General features: G+C 40.3%; 1 protein-coding gene across 8 annotated transcripts in view; it reads left to right on the forward strand.

The window, feature by feature from the left end:
• The window catches only part of LOC310922093 (kinesin-like protein KIF2A), a 195,143-nt gene that overhangs the window by 166,244 nt on the left and 3,596 nt on the right, over window positions 1-25,303 (forward strand). For 7 of the 8 annotated variants that reach the window (XM_083882424.1, XM_083882419.1, XM_083882425.1 and 4 more), the window contains 4 exons: window positions 6,585-6,695; window positions 17,645-17,712; window positions 20,593-20,743; window positions 22,331-22,432. In XM_083882424.1, coding sequence (XP_083738550.1) covers window positions 6,585-6,695; window positions 17,645-17,712; window positions 20,593-20,743; window positions 22,331-22,432 — 432 coding nt within the window. Of the gene's footprint in view, window positions 1-6,584; window positions 6,696-17,644; window positions 17,713-20,592; window positions 20,744-21,180; window positions 21,305-22,330; window positions 22,433-25,303 lie in introns of those variants that run through there. The other variant, XM_083882426.1, reaches the window with a different exon arrangement.

Raw genomic sequence — 25,303 nt, forward strand, 5'->3', positions numbered from 1 at the left:
AGAAACTTCTGCTATATTGCCCCACACAATGATATCAATATATTGCAGGAGTTCTGGAGCTTCACCCTGTTCCAATAAAGTCTGGATCAGTCCATGGCAGATGGTTAGGCTGTGTTTCCACCCCTGGGCAGTTGTTTTCAGGTGTACTGGATGCCCCTCCAAGTCAAAGCAAACTGTGGCCTGTACTCTGCCACCAGAGGGATTGAGAAAAGCACATAAACATCAGTTGTGGCAGCACTGGACTGCCTTTGACTCCAGTTTCTATTGAAGTTCCAACATGTTCAGTATGGCAGCACTCAATGATGATGTGACTTCATTCAGTCCATGACAATCTACTGTTAATCTCCATTCTCTGTTAGACTTCCACACTGGCCGTATGGGGCAATTAAAGGGTGAGTGGGTCCTGCTGATCACTCCTTGGCTCTCCAATTGACAAATCAGCTTATGGATTGGAATCAGGGAGTCTCGGTTGGTGCAATATTGCTGTTGGTGCACCATTGTGGTAGCAATGCTGTTCTTCAACCTTCAGCAACCCCAGAGCAGAAGGGTCCTCCAAGACACCAGGTAAGGTAGACAACTGTTTAACTTCCTCCATCTTCAAGACAGCTATATCAAAAGTCCACCCTTGAAATACCCTCTCCTGAGATAGTCTGTGCCAAGGATGCACAGAGCCTCTGGGCCAGTCACAATGGAGGGTCAGGCTAAGATCAGCCTCCAGTACAGTCAGCTGTTGGAATCCCCCTGCCACTCCAGAAATACAGATGGATTCTGCCCCTGCATATCTCAATGGCATTAGGGTACACTGTGCACCAGTGTCTACTAAAGCCTTGTACTCCTGTGGGGCTGCTGTGCCAGACCATTGGATTCACGCTATCTAGTAAACCTGGTAATCCCTTTCTTCCACCTGGCTGGAGGCAGGGTCTTTCTAGTCCTGGTCATAGTATTCTCCACTTACTTGTAGAAATGGATTAGAATTCTTTTCCATATAATCAGAGGTAAATTCAGCCCTTCCACTCTGCCTGGGAAACTCACTGGAGATGGGAACAGCAACTTTCCTGGAAGAACCCCCATTTATGATTGTTTTTCCCTGCAATTCATGTACCTATGCCTCTAGGGTCAAGGTAGGTTTTCCATCCCACTTCCTCATGTACTTTCCTTGGTCCTGCTGTGGTGTGTTGTGGGGGTGCTGGAATTGTTTCATAGGTTTTTAGTTAGAAGTTTAATGTGGTTTGGACTTTAACCCTAGCTAGGTAAAGTTCCTGTCTTAGAATGGTTCTTATCAGAAGTTGATAAGAGTTTCCAAGACAACCCTAATCCTCTGCCTGGAGTTTGGTCATCCCATTGTCTTTTCCCCCATCACAATGTATATTCTCCCCCCCATGTCCATCATCTCCCAGGCCCGAAACCTTCGGAGAGGTGTCGGACCGTGGTTGGTGGATCACCCCAAGACCCCACCCCAAATTACCTGATTTGTTGAAGTTTGTGTATTGTATTTGGTATTAGCCACCTTGCTTTGTTTCATTGGTTTGTAACTTGTGCCCACCCCTGAGATTTCTGGCAAACAAAAACTCCCTGCTGACCAGGCCCTGGGTCACTCTCCTGAGGCACAGGCCTGGGACCAGGGACTGCCCCTGTGATCCCCGAATAAAACCTTTCTTCCTGAGCCTTAAGAGTGTCCCCTCTTTCGAACCATGGCCGTGACAGCCAAGGCAAAGGTGCTGCGGAGCCAAGACCCACGCAAAGGTACTGTTGAGGCGTATCAGAGCTAGCAGGGTGGTCCAACCGAACGCTGGGCTGGCCTGAGAGACAGATACGCGAAGCAACAGTGTGTATTTTCTATATCCTTCCTTTTGAGAAAAAGAACTCTTACTGTTAATAGCTGAGATGCAGGTCCATACAGGTGGGGAGTAGGACCTCTTTTTGTTGATGAAACTCCTAGAACAATTTTTTATACCTCTGGGAGAGTTTTTCCACAGCCAGAAAGGAGTAGCTGCAGTGCCTGTCACTGGGGTTGGAGTAGCTGTCAGGCCTGTTGTTTTGTTGTCAGATCCAGAGACTTTCTTTTCTCCCTGAGGGTACTGAGCAGTGTTGAACAGGACTTGATAGGCCAGGGCCAGGCTCCAGCATGTTGCAGTGATTTGTCTCTCTCTGGAATTACTAAGTTGACAGCATACTTTTCCCAAATCTTTTACTAGTTTCTCCATATTCTGCACTTGTTCAGTATTATGTGATGGGTCATAGGTAGGGAGACAGAAATCATGACCTGAGTCCTCTTGATCATGAGACAAACAGCCTGTTTTATTGTTTGAAACTTTTATATAGGGAGTTCAAAACTCCCAGATCTAGACACTGATTAGTCTGAGTCTTATCCCTGCCCAGCTCCTTGACCAGTGATATGTCTGCTCTCTGGACTAGCTATGATTGGCTGAGGTCTCTGCACGAGCTCTCTTATTCACCTAGAGACTTCTAGAACAAGCCAGGTCAGCCAAACTGGACTTGCCATGACCAGATTTATTTTGCCTTAGCTAAAGACTAGCTGTGACAGTTTAGAGGTGAGGTTCAAAAACGTTGGAGGTGTCCACTGTCCTAGGCACTTGCCCATACTATCCCACACACCCTGCCACTCATAACTATCCAGCCTTGGGGCAAATGTCTGGGTGATGTTCTTAAATAGTTGTTTAAACAAGACCTGAACCACATCCAACAACATGCTGGTTCCTAGCAAAAGAGCCTGATTGGCTTCAAAAGTATTCAAAGGATATTAAAAATCTTTAAAATTCTCAAATGCTACTGTAATCATCCTGGGTGAAAAGGAAGGAAGGAAGGAAGGAAGGAAGGAAGGAAGGAAGGAAGGAAGGAAGGAAGGAAGGAAGGAAGGAAGGAAGGAAGGAAGGAAGGAAGGAAGGAAGGAAGTCTCCTCTCTAGGTTGACTCTTCAAGGAGAAAAGACAAAAGGTGTAATTATTCAAAGATCCCAATAGATGACTCCAGAAATACAGAGGTGACTGCAGTGCTGAGTACACATACCAGCTATGCTATCCTATCATAAGCCAATACTGCAAACTACAACAAAATGATAATTTTATTAGCCCAGGCCCCATGGAGGATAAACATCACCACAGGGAACATATGCAAGAAGTAAGGTATTACATACCACAACCCTGAGAACAAGTGCGACAATTCTGAGAGCAAATAAATCAACATTGTGACTGCTGACAATTTAACCAAAACAATGAGTGGCCATAACAAAATTGTTTTAACACACTTTGGTCAGATCTGTCATTATCTTAACTCTTTGTATCCCATGTTGTGCTCCAAAAGCGACTGTTGTGGTTTAACTCCAGTTGGCAACTAAGAACCATGCAGCCATTTGCTAACTCCCCACTTCCCATCCAGTGGGCAGGGGAGAAGAATCAGGAAAATAAAGTAAAACTTGTGGGTTGAGATAAAAACAGCTTAATAATTGAAACCAAGTAAAAAATATTACTACTGCTACTAATAATAGTAATGAAAAGGAGAGAGAGAGAAATGAAACCCAAAAATGACAAGTAATGCATGATACAATTGCTCACCACCTGCTGACTGATGTTCAACCTGTCCCTGAGCAGTGATCAGCCTCCCCCCTTCCAGGTAACTCCCAGTTTATATACTGGGCATGCGTCTTAGTTTAGATAGACACATATCTGCCAGGGAAGATTGGAGTCTCCCTTGGAATGTAAGCTTTTTGCCTTTTTCTTTTTAAAATATTATAAATTTGCAATTAAAAGGCTGTCAGGCAAAGATTTTGGGAATAGGTATAGCAGTTATTTTCTAGGGATATTAAAAAAAATAAATGTTGCAGTACAAGAGAATAAGCAAACAAACAATAAAGTTTAGAAAACCTATACAAAGTCAGAAATACAACTTGACTCCTTGTTGGTCAGGGTGTTGGAAACATTCCAAAAGTCAGCCCTCCTGGAGTGGCAGATGTGGTCCTGTTGGAAGCAGAGATGATCCTGTGGAGCCAAGGGTCCAGAGATGGGTCTGGTTTTCTTTTGGGAATCTTGTGGGAACACTGGATGTCTGGTGAGACTTATGGCTCTTTTTTATCTAGGTGGAAAATGGTTTGGCTTCTCCTCCCTGGGTAGAACATTTTACAATAGGATGATGAATTGTATCATGTCATTGGTGAGCTTTAATGGCCCTATTAACAGAAGATATTCCCATGGGGGTAGTGGAAGAGTGAACAGAGATAAGAAGCAATGCCCCACCCGGTTTTTAACAGCTGGCTTGTTATCAGAGAAGGCAGTTACCCCCTCCCTTCTGGAGTTACAACAGATAAAGAAAAATCTCCCTAACTGAGCTTTGGCTACCTCTTTGTTTTGGTCAAGTACTCTTAAGTATCCAACACTTAGTCTCCTTAGTAACTTATGGGGAAAAAATTCTTTAAAGTAAAAAAGGAACAAATCTAACCCCCAACAGCATGACATTGTATGGTATGGAATATTCCTTTGGCCAGTTCAGATCAGCTGTCCCAGTTGTGCTCCCTCCCAGCTTCTTGTGCAGCTCCTCCCTTGCAAAGCATGAGACACTGAAAGGCCCTTGACTCAGTGTGTTATCAGCATTATTCTCATACTGAATCTAAAACACAGCACTGTGCCAGCTACTAGGAGCAAAATTAATTCTATCACAAATGAAAACAGAAGACCTTAATGGCATTTATTTACACTGTTAATTAATTAACTGAAGAAGAAAACACAACAGCACTACATCCAGAAAGAATTAGCAAATAAACTATAACCTTTAAAAGTAGGAATCCATTTATCATAGACTCATGGAATCATTTAGATTGGAAAATACCTTTAAGATCATCAAGTCCAATCATTAACCCAGAACTTCCAAGCCCACCACTAACCCATGTCCCCAAGTGCCCCATCTACATGCTCTTTAAATCCCTCCAGGAATGATGACTCCACCACTGCCCTGGGCTCCCTGTGCCAGGGCTTGACAACACTTTTGGTGATGTCTTTCTCTCCTGAAGAAACTTATCCCAATACTGAGAGACTTTGCCTAAATGAAGGTTTGAGGACTCTTGTCTCAATACAATATTTTACAGTAAAAACATCTAAAACTCTGCTCCTTTTTGAGTTTTTTGGGTGCTCTTTATAGCAAATCATTTGATACAATTGTGAGAGACTGGACTATGACTAAACACTCCCCTTTGTGGAGGCACAGGGTGGTTTGCTGAGGCCAGTTTTGCATACCCTGAGGAGAAGGAGGTGAGTTTTTGGTTGTGTAATGACAAACCTCTGGTCCCAATAAGACAGAGAAGGTGAACTTATCACTTACAGAGGCTACAAACTGGGCTTTGAGGCTGAGAATGATGCCTTAAGTTTTAGCTTTCATATTTTCCAGATTCTGTACTGCCTTAGTGTGTGACTGAACTTCATATAAAGTGTTTCTAGGAAATTTCAGTAGGCCACAAGGATATGGATGCAGCTCGAGGATTAGCTGAACTGCTGTAGAACTACTCATGTCACACAAAAGCCATTCCATCTGTTAGTCTTGCTAAACACAAAGCTATAGTATGAAAAGATTTTGATGTACAGTTGTTTGAATAAGTTCTTTGTGTAAACATGTTAAAACTGTACCAGGAAAGCCCTGAATCTGAAGAGATGCCTGTACACACAGTATTAAGGCAAAGCCAGAAATGGGAATTAATGTTCCAAATACGACAACAGCAGCAAAACAAATTTAAATTTGAACTTTCTTTCTGTAAGAAGTAATTTATTAGCTGATGTTAGAACTCTGAGTGGGCAGAAGTGATGTCTAGATTAGTGCGATCTTGGTTTGTGCTATTGTACTTAGTTGCTACTGTAACTTCTATAGTAATTTCTTAATATTCTGTACAGTATTTCTCTCTGGAACTCTTCAACCAATTACAGATATTAGTTTAGCCCCATACCATTTTTGTGACTGAAAGGGGAGGTACATGTTATCCCTGTTCTCATGAAGAATGCTTTTAAACAGGGAGTGGCTTACATTTTCAAGTGTTTTCCTATATTGAGTACATTGATACAGAGCTTACACTTACTAGGTTTGTGACCTGTGGAAGCTTTCAGAAAATTTAGGCACCAGTGTTTTCTTCTGAGCTGTAAAGAAAGTCAGTGGTGAAGCCAGAATCAAAGCTACTGCTTTTAACTGATAGAGTTAATGCGAGTCATAGTCCATGCTGCTTCTGCTGGCAGAGGCTGTAGATCGTTCAGGCTTTTGCAGATCGTAATCAGAAATAGTTGTTAGTCTGGAGATTTAAAATCAACAATTTTTTTGTTCTTGTTGAATTCAATATATGTAAACATTTTAGATGAGATTCAGAAAGTTTTTAGGCTCCTAAGTACTTTAAAAGTTCCAACCTCTCTACTGAGCTTAATGAGATGAAAGCCTAACTTCTTGAATTCAATCTTACATAACTTCAGCAACATAACTAAGGCATATATTTTCTGATTTTGAATTGCATTTGTATTATGTATTTTTCTTTGATGGGGATTGTATATATATGATGTTTTACTCTGATTTTATGAAATGGAAACCTATTTGTTCTTTCAGGAGTGCATTAGAGCCTTAGGCCGAAATAAACCTCATACGCCATTCAGAGCAAGTAAACTTACTCAGGTGCTAAGAGATTCATTCATAGGAGAAAACTCCCGTACCTGTATGGTAAGTTTGTTTAGTTAACTATATGTTTTAACAATTAATTGAGGTTATACATTAACTGAGACTATATTTGAAGTTAGTCTTTCAGCAGAGGCATTTCAGATAACTTTCTCCCTTCTCACTTTTTATTGCTCTTTCCTATTGCTTGTTTTAGTTTTCTAGCTAGACAAATAGCTAGAAGCACTTCAGGTTGAGGGGTGGGTTTGTTTGTTTGTTTTAAATAATGTCTTAATTATATTATAATATTGTTTGTTGAATAAGAATTTTGGAAAAGGCGGTGTACACTGGAAGTATAGTGGTGAGTTATGATCTTTAAATTACAAAGGCAAATTTAAAATTGGTATCAAAGGCATCAGAATATGCTCTAGTCTGTTAAGGGGAGAAGTAGTTGGGACAGATGAGATGAATAGTTGTGTACTGTATAAAAGTGCATTTACATCAATCTGAAAAATCAGAATTCTTCTGTCAGATGAGGGAAAGAACAGATCAAAGCATGGATGTCCAGTGGTTTTATTTGCGCATCCTTAATATTTCTCCTTATGGAAATGTAAATTCTCTGCAGTGGACACTGACTGTTAAGCTCATTTGCTATGGTGGGTTGATCTTGGCTGGCTGTCAGGTGCCCACCAAACCACTCTATCATTCCCCTCCTCAGCAGAACAGGGAGGGGAAAATAAGATGGAAGTCATCGGTCAAGATAAAGGCAGTTTAATAAAGCAAAAGCAAAGGAAAACCAGAGTTTTATTCTCTATTTCCCATCAACACACAATGTCCAGCCACTTCCTGGGAGGCAGGGCTTCAGCATGTGTAGCAGTTGCTCTGGAAGACAAATGTCATAAAAATTAATGTCTCCCTTCATCCTTCTTTTTCTTAGCTTTTACATCTGAGCAGACATCATATGGTATGGAATATCCTTTGGGTCAGCTGGCCTGGCTATGTTCCCTCCTAGGATCTTGCCCAGACCCAGCCTACTGACCTTCGGGGTGAGGGGGTGAAATGTTGAGAGACTGCTGATGCTGTGGCAGCGCTGCTCGGCAGTAGCCAAAACACTGGTGTGTTCTCAACATCTTTCCAGCTCCCAATGCAAAGCACAGCACTGGGAGGGCTGCTATGGGAGAATGAACTCCAGCTCAGCCAGACCCAATATATTTGTATTGGTTACTTTCCACATGCTCCTTGGAATTAGTCTAGAGGTGACAGAAATCTGTAGACCACAACATGAAAACCATGGTGTTAGGGCAGCCTAGTCTTCTCTTTGGATGTTAGGTATGGTTCTAATATGAAATTGGTGGTAAAATAGCATTTTTGATTAATCTTTTTTCTTTGTTTTCCTAATAAAACACAGCATTGTTTTCTTTCCACTGGGACATAACTTCATAAATCATATTCAATATCAGAAAGCTAAACCATGCATCTCTAGGCAATGTATCCTCACTGCTGAAGAAGTTTTGGAAAGTTAGCCTGTTGGGAATTGTTCTTTGTACATAGGAGTAACATTTGTGAATGTTTTGTGACGTTCTCACCATCACCTTTACCAATCCTTAAAGTGCTAACAAGCCGTCTTCATTTTGGTGAAGCTTTTTTGTTTAATTATTACTCTTCTCATAGAATTAACATAACATTTTTCCAGTTTAAGTGCATGAAAATGCCATCAAGAATAATCCATGATCAATGGGTGTTTAATTTCTTATAAAGCTTGCATTCCTTCCTTTTATATTCAATATAGTTCTAAATTAGGGAAAAAAAATCTCCTCTGAAAGTGAGTGAAAATATACTTGAATTATTTTTTTTAATTCACATAACTGCAGTCACTTTATAATTAAGAATAAGAAAACTTTCATGATGAGACACTGCTCTCAAACTCATTCTTCCTGTTACTATTCCGTTTAGTTTCTCAGTACTAGGACAATTTGTAACATTCTGGATTTGGTGTTTGTTTCCATATATTTTTTATCCAGAATTTAATCAGCAATGTTTTTTCTTAAGATACTGATGTAGGAAGAGTAGCACTGATGTGGTTATTAATTACTTTGAATTACAGTTAAAAGGAAGGAGAGAAAGAAAAGAAACCAGCAGTGCATCTTTATGGTTGTTTGGATTGAGTTCTTGCATTTGCAGCACTTGTTCCTGTGATAACTAGATGGATGCAGAAGCAAACTGCCTGTCTAAAGATCTGACAGGTTTCTGAACAATATATATTGAATTGAGGGAGGTGTAGGAGATACCTTCACCTGGAATTACCTCCAGTCCTTCCCAGTTGTCCTGGGTTGCAGTGTAGGATGTACACAAAGTATTTATTCTATCACCATCTTCATGAACTGTTGAAACCAGGTGGGCTAGCGTTTTCCCAAGCCCCCTGCCTCTTCTGCTAATGGCCTTTGGAGTGTCTTCTGCTAATGGCCCATTAACGCCTTTGGGGTGTCTTCTGCTAATGGCCCATGAGTCACAGGTAACTCCCTCCAGGGGTTATCTCTGTTAATGGGCCATCAAGGACCCATTTCACACTTCTCATGCTATTGTGAGATGCTTTGCCCAGGGGGAGGAGCCAAGCATTCTCACCTGGATATAAGCTGGTATGTGGGACAGTGCAAGGGCACTTATCCACTGGATTCCCAGAGGAGCAGGGCTGCCAGACCTTTCTACAGGATCACTGCTTCAGGAAGAGCACCTCACCTGGACTGCTTCCACCATCCTGCTCAGGTTGTATTCTGACTCTGTCAGTGATCCTTCGTGTTATTGCATTTATTTTATTTTACTTTTACCTTTTTACCATTCTTCTTATTCAATTATATCTCTGACTTGGAGTCTCTCATTCGTTTTGCTTTCAAACCACAACACCAGTTCCCTGTAAACAGGAGAGATTTGCACTCCAGTGGCGAGAAGAATGGACAATGATCTGCAGCTTCTGGGTCTTCCTTTGCCTTTTTTTAATCAAGAAAATGCATTCAGCCTTCCAGTATGGTATTCACATTCGGTTCTTTGGCAAAGGGCCTAGTTTTAAAGCATGTTCATGTTTAGGTTTTATATGATACACTGGCAACATTCTACTGATTAAATATACAGGTAAACAAAAAGGCATATCATTATGGTTTATAATAGCTAAAGTTGAACAGTTTTTTATTAAATTAAGAGTACTTATCCTGCAGGTACACTGACTGCTTGTTTGCAGCAGAGCTATGTAATTAACTGGGGTGCTTCAAACTTCTAAAATTTAATGCAAATATAGTTTAATAATGAGTAGCTTCATTTCAGGTTTCTGCAGTTGACTGTAGAGATCACTTTTATGTTCTCTAGAAGAGTGTTTATGTGAAGTAAATTAAAGCATAGAAGAAATTTTGAGGGATAATTCTGTTGTGGTGGTTTGACCATGGCTGGCTGCCAGGTGCCCACCAAAGCTGTTCTATCACTGCCTTCCTAAGCTGGACAAGAGAAAATATAATGAAAGTATCATGGGTTGAGATAAGGACAGGGAGAGGTCATAGATTTTCCTGGGTTGAAAGGGACCTTAAAGATCAAGTTCTAACCCCACTGCCATGGGCAGGAACACCTTTCACTAGACCAGATTGCTCAGAGCTCCATCCAACCTAGCCTTTGCCAGGAAAATAAATCCACTGTGAAAAATGAAAGTTCACTCTTAGAATATTTTTCAAATGTTTAATAAGGGAATAAAAAAGCACAGTGTCCAGCACTGGAGTGTTCCTGGCTATCGGCCAATGAACACACTGGTACATTAAGACAGTGTTATCTATATACTGTTACCTTACTAAAGTACATACAAATTCATAAGTTTCATGCTTTATTCAAACATTCTTGGTAGCTTTTGATGTTTTAGAAACTTTTCTTTGTTTTTGTTTTCCACTCTGACTTATCTACATGACATCTTGGAGATCAGGTCAATATATTTTATTCCTTCTTGTGGCTTTATCCTGTTGTTTCACACTTCCCTGATAAGGAGTAGTTAACAAGTTCTTCTCTAATTTTTCTCCAGTGTTCTGGTTTGTGTCACTCATCTTTTGGAGAGGTCAGTCAGCAGATGTGGGAAACAATTGCTTTATACAGTTCTTTTGGTTACATAGAAGTATTTTAACATTTTATATTTTGCTAAGGCTTACAGTACAATATGTTCATTACACTATTGTTTCTATAAGCTATAAGGTGTATACATCAACATAATATATTCATCACACTATTATTTCCATGGGCTATACAGTGTATACTTAAAATGAAAAATTAGGTTATATTAGCAAGCAGCTAAAAGGAATTATAAATTGTGCTATACTTACAATCAATAACAACATATAAAAACTAATACGCAAATGTGAAAGCCAATATTATAGGGTCATTTTTAACAACCCTAAGGCAGCAACAGTCAGAAAACAACAGCAAATAACCACCAGATACAAAGTGCTCAATCCCACAGACTCCCCAAAACAGAGACAAAAAAATTGCTCACACAACCCCAAGATGCTGCCCTGGATTTTGACTGCGTTGGTCAAAGGACAAAGGGAAAAATTGTGTCAGCCTTTTCCCAACTGCCTCCTCCTTCGTTGTCTTATCCCTTTCTCTGCTTATCTCCTGACAGCTGGAGCTCAGACTGGAGTTCTTCTCACCAAGGGCCTGGAAACTCACAGAGGGAATTTGTATTCCCAGAGGCAGGGACAATCAAGACCAAGCAGCTGGGTTTGATCCTCTTGGCTGGCTGCAGCTAAATGGTAGCTTAAACTGTGGTGGATGTCTCTGCCCATTTCTCTCAGAGGTGCCTCCAGCTTCCCAAAATCATGAGGAGGAGAGACTGAGACTGCAGCTGGAAGGCTTTTGCTGCTTTCTCCCAGCATGGTGCCTCCAACTCCCTGGTCCACCTGAGAAGAGATGAGCCTGGGGCTACAACCGGCATTGCTGCCGCTTCCTTTGTGCAATATCTCTGACTCCATACCGTGAGAGGGAGAGAGACTGCTTGGGCAGCTTTTAAAAAAAGTGCACACTAAAGCAAATTCCCTCCCCCCCCCAGTCCCTTGTTGCAAAGTGTTAAAGATACAGTAAAAATTTTTGGGCACGGATAATCTGGGATACCTTATCATTATGAAACACCCCCAAGAAAAGAGGAGAATATAACTTGTGCCCCAGATTCCCTTACCAACCATCTCAAAGCCCTGAAGGCCTTGGTCACTCACCAATTATCATCATAGGCAAAACAGACTCAAATTGGGGAAAAAAATAGTTTAATTTATTACCAATCAAAAAAGCTACCATTGTCGCTGACGGGCTCAGCCTTGGCCAGCAGAGGGTCTGTCTTGGAGCTGACTGACATTGGGCCCATCAGATAAAAGGGAAGCTTCTGGCAGCTTTTCACAGAAGCTACCCCTATAGCCTCTTCTTGCAAAACCTGGCCATGAAAACCTAATAGAACTGTAACATGTAGATAATGATACCATTTCATCCAAAATATTTTAGCATGTTACAAGCAAAATAAATTTAAGAGATTGAAACATAGAAGTATTATTCAATTGGAGAATATTATTTATTAAACATGTAAGATAATTCATCAAAATTTTACCTGTTTCAAGATGCTGGTTTTGCTTGTCAATGAGAAGGCACTTATTGTAAAAGGATTTCTAATGTGCTATTAGAGAGTAAGACATTTTGAAAATATGTGATACTTTTTAATATGGAAAGCATATAAAATGATATAGTAAAAACTTGTGATTTAAACTTTCTGAGAGATTCCTGAAATAGCCTGGTATAAAATATCTAGTAGGTTTTTTCACTTCCTTTCAGATATATAATCTTTGAATGGGATGTTTGAGTCAAATTTCTTTTGGTAATTTCTACACTTAATTTTTGACTTTGCCTTTTTTCATTTGCATAATTCCTTGTTGCAGTTGTTAAAGTTACATCTTTAGGCATGGAGCATCACAGCTGTATAGAAGGTTAAAATATGATTTGGAAACTTATTCTTGTGAAATTCAAACCAAAAAATCAATAACTTATTTTGAAAACAGCTTCCTTGTGGACAGTTATGACTAGGATCCATATCATTCTAAAGAAATCCAGAGACATACAGTCAGCATAAATAGTTTTTTAATAACTTTATTAGTCATTGAAATTTAAATTAAGTTCTTGTCCTTAAATACTTTCAAAAACCATTTCATAGAATCATAGAATTGTTGAGGTTGAAAAAGACCCTTATGATCAAGCTCAACCGTTCCCCCAGTACTGCCAAGCCTATCATTAAACCATGTCCCCAAGTGCTACATCCACATGCCTCCAGGGGTAGTGACTCCACCACTGCCCTGAGCAGCTTATGCCAGGGATTGACAAGGCTTTCAGTGAAGTTTTTCCTAATATCCACTCTAAACCTCCCCTGACATAACTTGAGGCAGATTCCTCTGACCCTATTGCTTGATACTTGGGAAAAGAAACCAACACCCACCTCACTATAAACTTGTTTTGGTAGTTGTAGAGAGTGAGAAGGTTCCCTCAAATCTCCTTTTCACCAGATTAAACACCCCCAGTTCTCTCAGCTACTCATAAGACTTGTGCTCTACACCCTTCACCAGCTTCATTGCTGCACTTTGGACATGCTGCAGCACCTCAATGTCCTTCTTGTAGCAAGTGGCCCAAAACTGAACACAGTATTTTGTTTTTGAAGAGTTACATAGTAAGATAATATATCATTATTTGACATTGGCAAGGCAGTGTATTGGTTTTACATGACAAGGTTGTGGTAGTAGGAGGAGCTATAGGCATGTCTTCTGTGAGAAGCTGCCAGAAGCTTCCTCTATGTCCAGTGGAGCCAATGCCACCCATCTCCAAGACAGACACATCACTGGCTAAGACTTAGCCCATCAGTGATGGTGGTAGCACCACTGGGATAACAAATTTAAGAAGGAAAAAAAGTTATTGTACAGAAGCAATTGCAGACAGAGAAGAGCAGAGTGAGAATATGTGAGAGGAGCAGCTATACAGACACTAAAGTCAATGGACAAAGAGGGAAAGGACCTGCTCCAGATGCTGGATTCACCTGCAGTCTGTGGTGAAGACCATGATGAAGCAGCTGTTCCCTATGCAGTCCATGGAGGACCATGGGGGAGCAAAGATCTACCTGATGCCCATGGATGACCCTGCACTGGAGCAGGTGGATACCCAAAGGTGTCTGTGACCCCCTGGGGGATCCACAGTGGAGCAGCCTGTTCCTGAAGGAGTGACCCATTGAAAGGGACCCACGTTGGAGCAGTTTGTGAAGAACTGAAGCCCATTGGAAAGACTCACATTGGAGAAGTTTGTGGAGGACTTTCCCATGGGAGGGACCCCGCAGTGGAGCAGGGGAAGAAGTCCTCCCCCTGAGGAGGAAGGAGTGGCAGAAACATCATGTGATGAACTGGCTATAGCCCCCATTTCCCCTGGGGGGAGGAGGTAGAGAATCGGGAATAAAGTTGACCTTTGGAAGAAGGGAGGGGTGAGGGGAAAGTGTTTTTAAGATTTGATTTTACTTCTCATTATCCTACTCTGATTTGATTGATAATAGATTCAATTAATATCCCCAAGTCGAGTCTGTTTCGCCCGTGATGGTAATTGGTGAGTGATCTCTCCCTACCCTTATCTCAACTCATGAACCTTTCATTATATTTTCTCTCCCTTGTCCAGTTAAGGAGGGGAGTGATAGAGTAGCTTTGATGGCCACCTGGTATCCAGCCAAGGTCAACCCAACACAGGTAGATACAGAGAATAGTCTCATTTTTTAACCAGCACTGCATCCTCTACATGCTGCATTCTTGACATGCTTCAGCCACAGCTGGAGTGCCAGACCCCTCAGCTCTCCAGGGAAAAAAAGTAGGAACTTGGTGACTTCAGTGTCCCAAAAAGACCATTGATCCCACTGTGATGGTTTATAAGCAATGCAGAAACATTCAAAACAGGGAGAAGGATAATTACATTAAAGATCTTTCTGTCCATAAATAGTGCTGCTTTTTCCATCCTCATTTGGAATTATGAATGAGGAAGCAAGGGATGGAGAGATTGTAGTTCTCCTGTTCTGCTAGGACTGGACTGGTTGAGGCATGAGGATATATGATGTAGTGCACATTTCTATTCAATAGACTGAGTCTTATTCATGGGTTCCTGTGACCTGAAGGGGATATCATTGTCTGACAGCACCTACAGTGACACTTCCCTATAGTAGCTGTACCTTATACTCTTCAAAATGTTGGAGCAGTCCACTGACATCATGACATTTGCCATGTATCATGTACTCTGAACATTAAACTGATGGAAGAGATGCATGCATCTTTCATGTTAAATGACTTTGGAAGGATTTTTGGAACTTTTAGGGATTTGCTGATTAGCACCCAGAATGCTTTATAGAAAAACATGAAATCATGATATTTTTTAAATCTACACGTTGTTTTCTTTAGCAACTGATTCATAACAGTATCAGAGGTTTAAACTTAAGTCTATGTGGGAGCAGGGTCTTTAGACTTTCTAAGCCCCTCCCACCGCATATTTTTCCTTTTGTCCCAGTAGGAGACATTCTTCTCAGGACGACTTTTGTACAGTAATGTCAGCAGCAGTATGAATGAAAAGAGCAGGTGTCCTGGTTTAAGACAGGTGTCTGCAGAGGAAGGCAGGAACCTCCCTTGGAATGGAAAATATGACCCCCTTCCCTTCAAATTATATAAACTTTGAAATTATTGGGCTTTCAGGCAAAGATATGGGAAAAGGAATAACAGTTCTTTACTAGAATATACATATATATATATATATATATAAAAGCAAGGCAGACAAACAACAATTACAACAGTAACAACAACAAAACAGAAAAAACCCAAAAACTATAACAGCCTTTTTTCTGCCGGTCAAAAATTGCCCCTTTGGTGTAGTTACGATCACAACTGGCAAGGGGCACTGATGGCTCGTGTTAAGGCAGAGAGGCTGCAGAAACTCCCCTGTGGCTCCAGGGGGCGCTGTTCGCTCAGGCAGCTTCAGAGGGCGGCTGGCACAAGCTCTGAGCCTCTCCAGGGAGTAATGGCAGTCCTGGGGAGAGAGAGAAGGTGGAGGGTGGGGAATGTTTTCGTTTTCCCCTGGCTCTCACGTGTCGCGTCCTGTGCAGTGTCCTGGTGATGGCAGCAGCAGACGAGGCTCCAATAAGCAGCTGGGAGGAGCTCCCTCCGGAGAGAGGAAGGAGATGGGGGCCTGGTTTTACCCTGAGGCACCCATGCAGATGGTGAGGATCTCTCCCAGCAAGGGCAGTGCCAAAAAGTCCCAGTCAAACGGCTGCTCTTGTGGCTTACCAACGGCAATAAGAAACAAACAGCAAGGAAGGCTCAGCAGTAGCAGCAGGTCCCCTTGGCAGAAGTCTAGCACCAAAACCCACAACCGTCTTCCCTACAAGCCAGGCAAAGACTGCACCACACCCTGATAAGAAACTACCAAAAAAACACACCACTTCCCCTGCTCCTCCAGAACCATTCCAATGGTATGCCAAGGCCCTGGCTACACCTTTTGTCTCTTAATGAGGTTCATTTTCTATTTCCGTGACAACAAACTGGAAAAAAATTCTCTTAAGAAACCTAACCCCCAACACCAGGATTATCTAATATTCACCAGTTTTAGTCTCCTGATGCTGTGTTGCCAAAAAAACATGTTAGTGTGTAGGATCATAGAAGTGTTTGTCCTGGGTAGAGCCTTTATGGCTCTCCTGAAAGGAGCACAGATGAGGAAATAGGATTACTGAGAGAAGCTAGTGCAAATAATGATGCCACTGTTGCCTGATCACAGTTTTTTGTTTGTTTGTTTTTTGTGTTTTTTTTTCTGAATGCTGAAAAGAGGGTGAGATCATTAGGATATTTTATTTCACTGGAAAAGGAAAGACTTATGGATTCCAGATATTTGATAATTGAAGCCCAAAACTGAGCAAGAAAATAAAACTGTAGTCAGATGGCTACAGAGCAGGTATTTGTTTATTCAGCACTGGGAGTGAGAGGGATCTCTCTACCAAAACCTCACTCAATCTTCTTGAGCTTTCAGTTACATTTTAAAAGTTCTTCCACGCAACATCAGCAACATTACAACATATCATTAGCATACTCATATTTGCATAAAGCTGTGTCATAGTTTTACATCCAATCAAGATGTAAGAAAGTGATCTCCACCAATGGGTGTCAAAGAAGGGGTTGACTGACAAGACTTTTGGAGGAGCTAGGGATATAAAAGGCAAAGCATCCATTTGATAGACAAGCACGTGGCTGCTAGTCATGGAGACTCCCAGCGCCGCTCTTTATTAAGTCTTTTGTTGTATTTTCTTAAGGTTTAATAAACCTTTGAAATTTTAAAAGTGAGCATCGTTTCTCACACCTGGGTGTGCAGAGAAAATCATTGCATGACACATGACTCTACTAGATTTTTCACATACTTATACAGTCAAAACCCAGAGAAATTAATTGGTTCAATGTTCATTGGTCCCAAGTTACACAGTTCTTAGTATTTGGTTTCTTATTGGCTAGGGATTTCTTTGCCTCTGATACTAATTTGGTCCTTATTCCTTGGTTCTCTTATCAGTCTTTTCTGGACCAGGTGTCTCTCACCATGCCAAGGGTGATGTTTGGAGTTTATGGTCATTAATGGTCATAATGGTCATTAATGGCTGTTATCTTTTTTGTATCTTCTGTGCTACTTCCAGTCTCTTGTGATGTTAAGCTAATCACGCCTTGAGTGATGAAACAGTCCTTTGAAAAGAAACTTCAATTCCCTTCTCCAGGGGCAAAGGCGAAGAAGACTGACTAAAGTTACAAAAAAATTTTGAACTTTGTATCATTTCCAACATTAGGATAGCTGTACATAGTAGACAGTTTTTGTAGAACATCTCAAATCAAAGTGGAGATAAAAAATTAATTTTAATTCATCTACCACTTCATCTGTACAAAGTGATTTATTAATGCATGGCTTGTTTTCTCCAGATCGCTACAATTTCTCCAGGGATAGCATCATGTGAAAACACTCTAAATACATTGAGATATGCAAATAGGTATGGAAAATGTTATTGCTTATAGATATATTGGCTGTTGATCACTGATATTTGGAATATTGTTCAATGGTTTATAATTATTTTAACTACTTGAATAATTTAAGTGTACTTGCATTTCTTAATAAGATTCAACCCAAAATACTGATTACTGTTTCAGGCTCACATTTAATTTAATTTGTATCATTTTACAACCATTACAAGCGAATCAATAGAAACTGCATCTAGGCCATTATCCAGAAATGGATATAGTGGGGATTGCAAGGAATCTGGGAGATGCCTCTCTTAGTTTTGTCCCTGCTCTGGAGGTATCATCTCTTGCATTAGGGGTAGGCAGTCTTCATGATGATTCCCTGGGGTATTAGCTGAAAAACCTTTCTGCAATGTGATTTTTCATCCCCTTGGTGGAATTGCATTCAATTGCCATCATGTTTCTTTTATCATATCATATATAGATCTATCTCAACTATCTTATTCTTATGAAAATTCAGCAGTTGCTGTGGCCTAAATTTTGTATTTCCCTACTTCAGGCAAATATCTGAGACTCCTAAATACAGTCAGCTAATCCAACAGTGACATAATCAGTGGAGAAGTAAGTGCCTCCAGAGCCTGATGCATCATCTCTGAGACTTGTACTGCTCTCTGAAAGTTTGTCTCTTCAGTCAGTGTGAAAGGAGCCTTCCACAGGCTTTTTGTTTGGGGACATGGGGTCCTGCATATGCCTGCAATCAGACCCTGCACCCCAGAGACCCACCCACCACTTTGCTGCAAAGAACAAAGGAGGCAAATAAGATTCTGGGCCATCAGAAAGCCTGGTTTTGCCAGAAGTTGTTACCACCTAGTGGTCTGCTTGCCCCAGTGAAAGATAGGGCAGAACCACATCCTCTCCTGCTTTGTTTCCCCTGCCCCCTCCCTGCAGCCAGTTGCTAATAGAGCACAAAGGGCTGCTAGGGTAACTTTTCATCCCTTCCTCTTGGTATCCAAATGTCTTTCTGTTTGGATCAATTTAGTAGCAAATCTCCCTGGCTTGAACCAGTCTATGTGATTTCCTTCCTGGTCAGAAGGGGGCATCTAGTCCCCTGCTTACAGTAACATAATGAAGGATGTGTCACATTAATCAAAACTAGTTGGATCTTTCTATCCCTTATAGAATACATATTGCTGAAGTGACATCAGAAATGGACACTGAAAAACAAATATCTATTCCTAGGATGCTAAATTGGTGTGCCGAAACTGTTTCATCCCCTTGCTGTTAAATTCATATGTTGTTATGGGGTTGTGCTGGTTTTGGCTGGGGTAGAGTTAATTTTTTTATGCCTATCACTGTAAAGTTACTTCATGTGTTTTGTGTAGTACTTTAATTTTTTTCTAACAATATATAATTTTCATAGTACAAGTAGTTTTGAAGTGCTGAACACCAGTGTCTGTGCAGTGTAAGATGGAGCAATATGGAATTTAAGGCACTGTAGTGGTTTGATATGTTAAAAGGATCGGTTTAATGAAATACTAAATGTAGAGCAAATTTTATTAGCTGCACAAACTGAAATCTGGAATTACTCTTCTGAAAACACTGCTATTATACTCTCCTGCAGATTACCAGCACTGATTTTGTTCAATTATGTTAGTGATCTGTAACTATTTGCAGAAAATTTAAATATGTCAACAGTCTTCTTTTTTAATGTAAAAATAATTTTATTGTTAAACTATTAAAGAATGCTAAATAGTTATTTTAACTGTGATTATAAGATAATTTTCTTTTAATTTGCTGCTGTATTTTGCTGCTGCAGAGTAAAGGAATTTGGAATTAGTCCTTCAGACATTCCCTTCTCACAGGGTAGTGGCAGTTGCTCTGATCTCTTTCCTTCCTATGAGTATGATGACTTTTCTCCTTCAATCACCAGGTCTACTTTATTCTATATATGGAATGTTTATTTTTGACTTTTCTTTTTGGCAATGTAATTTTACAGACAAACCTTTCATTAGTCCCCTTGCCTTGAGTCACATATACTTTGTTTTTATTTTGTTTGTCAGGTGATGGTTCTGCATGATCTGCAATCATCTTCCCATTATTTTGTTCACAACAACAACACTGTATCCAGGCTTGCTAGTTTCCTTCATACATTTAATGGACCAAATCTGACAACTCTGTGTTTAGGGTAATTTGAATATAACTAATTTTAAAAGAAAACTATTTTAATACATATATATATTTAACACTTTTAATCATTCCAAAGATGAATGAAATATAGTTTCCATTGTAGTAAATATGTGCTACTTCAAAAAGAAACTCCCCTTAAAAATTAAGAATTTGTTCTAAAACTTGCTACACCTGCAGAGTTTGATGTCTCTGTTTCATAAGCATGCTTTTAAATGGGCTTTTTTTAATTAAAGGATCTATTCATTCTCTGAGATAGTTGGCTTCAAATTGTTATTTTCCTCAGAATTCTTGATGGATTTGCTTATAACATCTAGTAGGGTACTGACTAATTTTTTTGAAGCACAATTGTGTGCACAGAAAAAAAAAAAGATGGTCAAGTGTAGGATGCTGAATGAACTTTTCTTTCAAATATTATTCCTTACTGAGGAGTTAATATTGAGGATCTGGACATTTTTGCCCTCTTACCAGTTAACGAGTACTGATTTCAATCAAAATATGCCTCTTGCGAGAAGATGGACTGCAATCCATCTGCAAGTAGTTGAAAGTCTGCTTTTTAGGAGTTGAACTAACATCTTTTTGTCACTGAAAATACATTAAATTTGTGAAGCTGAAATCAGCATCCTTATTAAATGAAATAAATTGTGCATAAATGAGCTTTATTTTTGGTTGTGACTCTTTTAAACAGGAAGTTACTAATTTACAATTTAAATATTTTCTGAATGTAGGGTGAAGGAGTTGATGGTTGATCCTAGTACTGCAGGAGATATCTCTCCTATTATACACCGTGCTCCCAATCAGATCGATGACTTAGAGACACAGTGGGGTGTGGCAAGCTCTCCTCAGAGAGATGATCTCAAACTGCTTTGTGAACAAAATGTGAGTGGTTTACAGCATTGCATGGAAAGAGATGATAAATACAGTGGCAAAACGAATCCAGAGTAATGTGTATTTGTAGCCTGTTAGCAATATCATTAAGTAGATACAGCATGCCTTTTAACATTTTCACTTCATGCTATTACGTTCATTCCCATATACACAGACACACAAAAGAAAGATTTCTTGAATGGTGAGAGGAGAATGTTTTACTTTTCCTTATCTTCCTGGCTGATTAGGGTTTTTATTATCTAGGCAGGGTCTGTTCTAGACTCTCACATTTTTAGTGTGCATTTTTCCAGTATAGCTTTATCTCTTATTAGATAGTTAAAAGTAGCCTGGGAAATGCATCCATTTTATTTAACACTCCTGCGTTTTTGACCATTATTTTTCCTGCATGGAACCCTGTTTTGAGTGAGTTTGTCTTTCTCTATGTTTAGAAATCTGGCTATCCCATCATTCTTCCCAACATCCTGATTTTCATGGAGTGAAACCCCAGAGCAGTGTTTGGGAGAAAGCCACATCATGTTCCCAGGATGTCTCCTTGGGCTGCATGAGTGGAGAGCTGGGATTGAGAAGCATCTTATAACGGGCATTTTTTCCCCTCACTACTGATTATCAGTTCTAGTCCTGGTTCCTTAAATGTTCAAGTTGGTTTGTGAAAATGCTAATGAAAGGTACAAAAGAAAAATCCTTACTACCCTAAATTATTTTTCTCCAGAAGCTCTGCCTTTTCAAACACCTCTATATGGTGTTTGCTGTATTTCTCATTTTAATAACTGTCTCTTCTGCCAGAACTATATTTTATAAGAACATGCTAGTGATTCCTAGAGCTTCCCACAGAACAGTCCTTACAGCCAGATATCCTTTCATATCATACTTTTTCCTTGTTCATGTGGAATTCAATTAAGCTTTTCAACATGTTTTTTAGAAGATTTTAAAAGTATGGTATAAGGAACCATACTGTTTTGCTAAAACATTAATTGCAGCCTACCTAGTGCTTTCCCCTTTTATTGTGATTAGCTATTTATGTTTAAAGAAGTCCAGTTTGTCCCAGTTTGTAAATCTGAGTTGTGCATTCTTCTAATGTATTCATCACAACATACTTTTTGAATTTTTTACTTTACATTTATTACACATTTTTGAAGGGTTTATTTAATTTTGATTTCCTGAAATGCATTGAATGTAATTGCTGTTCTCTTTTTTGAAAATTGGCACAACAAAACGCCCCAATAGAAAACAAGTTTTCTTATTAAAACCTACTAGAAATTAACATTCTTCCCTTATGAATTCCTCCTCCCACTATTTTAACTTGGAGTTTTTTTCATGTGGAATATTCTGTTTTCCAGTATCCATTAGGGTTAGTGACTGGAAATTTTTAATGAATGTGAATTAAATTTAACTCTGTGAACAGTTTAAATTTATTGCTCTGTCCACTTATTTCTGGACATTTTCTTGTTAGAAAGTATTAAGTTTTATTTTTGACAGGTTCTGCTTTCTGCATATTTCTTTTCATGATCTGTGATTATTCAATATATTTTCTGTAGCCACAGTTCTTTTGAGTCTAACAAGCTTAACTATTGTTTTTAGGAAGAGGAAGTTTCTCCACAGTTGTTTAATTTCCATGAAGCTGTGTCACAAATGGTGGAAATGGAAGAGCAAGTAGTAGAAGACCACAGGGGTGTCTTCCAGGTAAAAGATGGAGCCTACCTTGTTTTATCCTAAGAATTCAGGTTTTGCCAATGAAAGTGCATACACTTGAAGATGTAGGATATCATCTAGTCATGTACTGCTTTCAGAGATTTCCTAAACAGACTGTCTTTATTGTAAGAAAAGTTGCTATTTTCTTTTTACTATTTCAACTATTTACTATATTCTTTGTTTTAGTCCTTTTCCAGCATTAGTGACTGTTTTTTCGATTGTAGGGAGCTTACTGAGATTGGTCCCAAAATCTTCAATTTCACTGTCTAGTCTACACCAGTATTCCTATGCCAAAGATGGCAACTAATAGTAATGTGTCTATATAGTAATGTCCCTATCAGCACCATTTCCATGTGGTCATCTCCCTCTAAAATACAGCAATACTTCCTCCAAGTATTTTCTCTAAATATCCTTCTGTGATATCTTTCTCTGAGATAGTGAGATACAGAAGAAACAAAAATATTTCTAAGTGCCTGTTTTCTTCCTTTTTGCAGATAAATAAGGTTTTCATTTGCTACTAGTCAGGGTCTTTGAAAGTACTGACCACATAGTGGAATGCTGATCAGCACCACAGAGCCTTTTATATTTACAAAATAAATTCTAATATGTATGAGTTACTAGTTTTCAGAAGGAAATGTGAATTGTTTCTGTTCATAACCTTAGAATCTTTAGTCAGGCTGTCCATTTGGAGCATCTGCTGCTAGAAAATAGCAAAACATTAAAACCTATATGGAATACACACATGTTGTGGTTTGACACTGGCCCAATGCCAGGCACTCATGAGAGTCACCTGCTCACTGTCCCCTGCCACAGCTGGGCAGAGGAGGGAAAAAAAATTAATGAACACTTCATCAGTGAGATAAGGACTAGGAGAAATATTTCAAGGGCAAACCAGGCTCAACTTAAATTGCAAAGTGAAATTTATTTCTAACAAAATCAGAGGAGAATAATGAGAAGTAAAATAAGCCCTTAAAACACCATTTCCTCCCCCAGCCCCCTCTTCCTTCCCACCAACAGTGCAGGGAGACAGGGCATGGGGGCTTTGGTCAGTTCATCACCAAGATTTCTTTCTGCTGCTCTGGGAGAGGAGTCCTTCCCCTGTGAGACTGTGGGGTCCCTCCCACGGGAGACAGTTCTCCATGAACTTCTCCAACATGGGTCCACTCTCATGAGCAGCAGTCCTACTGCACCTGCTGCAACATGAATTCCCCCTACGGGCAGACAGTCCTCCCAAAACTGCTGCGACGTGGGTCTCTCTTTCCACGGGGTACAGGCCTCCAAGGACAGGCTGCTCCAGCCTGGAAGCAAGGGCCCCCTCTCTCCACCAGGTCTCCCACTGGATCACAGCCTCCTCCAGGCATCCACCTGTTCTGGCATGGGCACCTCCCCCACAGGCTGTGGGTGGATCTCTGCATCCCCTGTGGAGCCCCATGGGCTGCAGGGGGACAGCCTGCTTTACTATGGTCATCACCATGACCTGCAGAGGAATCTCAACTCCGGCGCCTGGAGCACCTCCTCCCTCTCATTCTCCACTGACCTTGGTGTCGCCGTGTTGTTTTCCCTCACATGTTCTCACATCCTCCTCTGACTAGAAGCAAAAACCTCTGACTTTGTTTTGATTTTCTTCTTAAATATGTCATCACAGAGGCATTACCAACCTCTCTCATTGGCCCAGTTTTGGCCAGCAGCATGTCCACCTTCAGAGCCATCAAAAATTGGCTCTGCTGAACATGGTGGAAGCTCCCAGCAGATTCTCACAGGAACCATCTTTGTGGCCCCCCTGCTACCAAAAACCAGGCCGTGCCAAACCAATACAACACATCTCCTCAATTTAGGTCTGTAACTTAGTGTCTTGATTTAGGGCAAATTTGGGAAGAAACTTCTGAATGGGGTCTCTCTAGAAAGCAAATTCAAGTGGCCCTTCTCCCAACTGGTTTGGGAAAAGATTTCTTTGGAGAAAAGTGGAAAAAATTGTTTATTTAATAAGCAAAGTATTCATTGGCATTAAAAAATTAATAATAATAAGCAATAAAACCTCTTGCTGTTCTGAAGAGATGGCAAATTCAGAAAGTCCTTTTCATGGGTTGTAGTTCAGCTCGTTCAGTCTCTTATCAGTCCCTCCTGTGCTGGAAAATGCTGCATCCCAGGCCCAATGGGCCACAGGCATGAGCTCACGGTGTTTTTTGGGTTTTTTAGTCCAGAGCCGGGTTGATCAGTTCTAAGAAAAATAAAAAACACAGTCTGGGGAACTTCTCTGCCTCAGCTAGCTAAAAAAACTAACTAAAAGCAGAGAAGAGCTCTCTCCCGCTGTCTGTCCGTGCTGCAGGCAACACAGTGCGTGAGAAGGAAAGCTGAAAGCTCTTATCTCTATGTTTTCAAATATAACCACCTCAGACATTCCTCTGCTTCTCCTTCTCCCCCCTTCATTCTCAAATCTAGTTTTAAAGGTGTAGAACTTGATATCTAGCATAAACAGAACAGACGATTGGGGATACAAGCATCATAAAGTCACCCCAGGACACTTATGGAATATGGATATGTGTTCATGTAATATAGTAGTGATGTTTCATAACACATTTTACAACAGATGTAGATATTTAGCTATTTTGATGCATTAGCCCTGAAGTAAAGCATGCAGAAGTATGAAAGTCATGCCATATGCCATAGCTGTGTCCTAATGCTTGCAACTTCTGGAGAGACAAACTGCATTAGGTTATGTTACTGCCTCTGTGTGTCCATCTGGCCTTATGCTGGAGGTTACTGCTCCTCACAGCAGTCATTAGAAGGAATTGTGCCTGAGTCTCAGCTACTTTCATTTGCAGCATTACTTGTTAGTTTATGCCATGGGTGAAGATGGGTTGC

The sequence above is a fragment of the Zosterops lateralis genome, assembly GCF_965231275.1.
Source record: "Zosterops lateralis genome assembly, chromosome: W".
Taxonomy (NCBI): Eukaryota; Metazoa; Chordata; class Aves; order Passeriformes; family Zosteropidae; genus Zosterops; species Zosterops lateralis.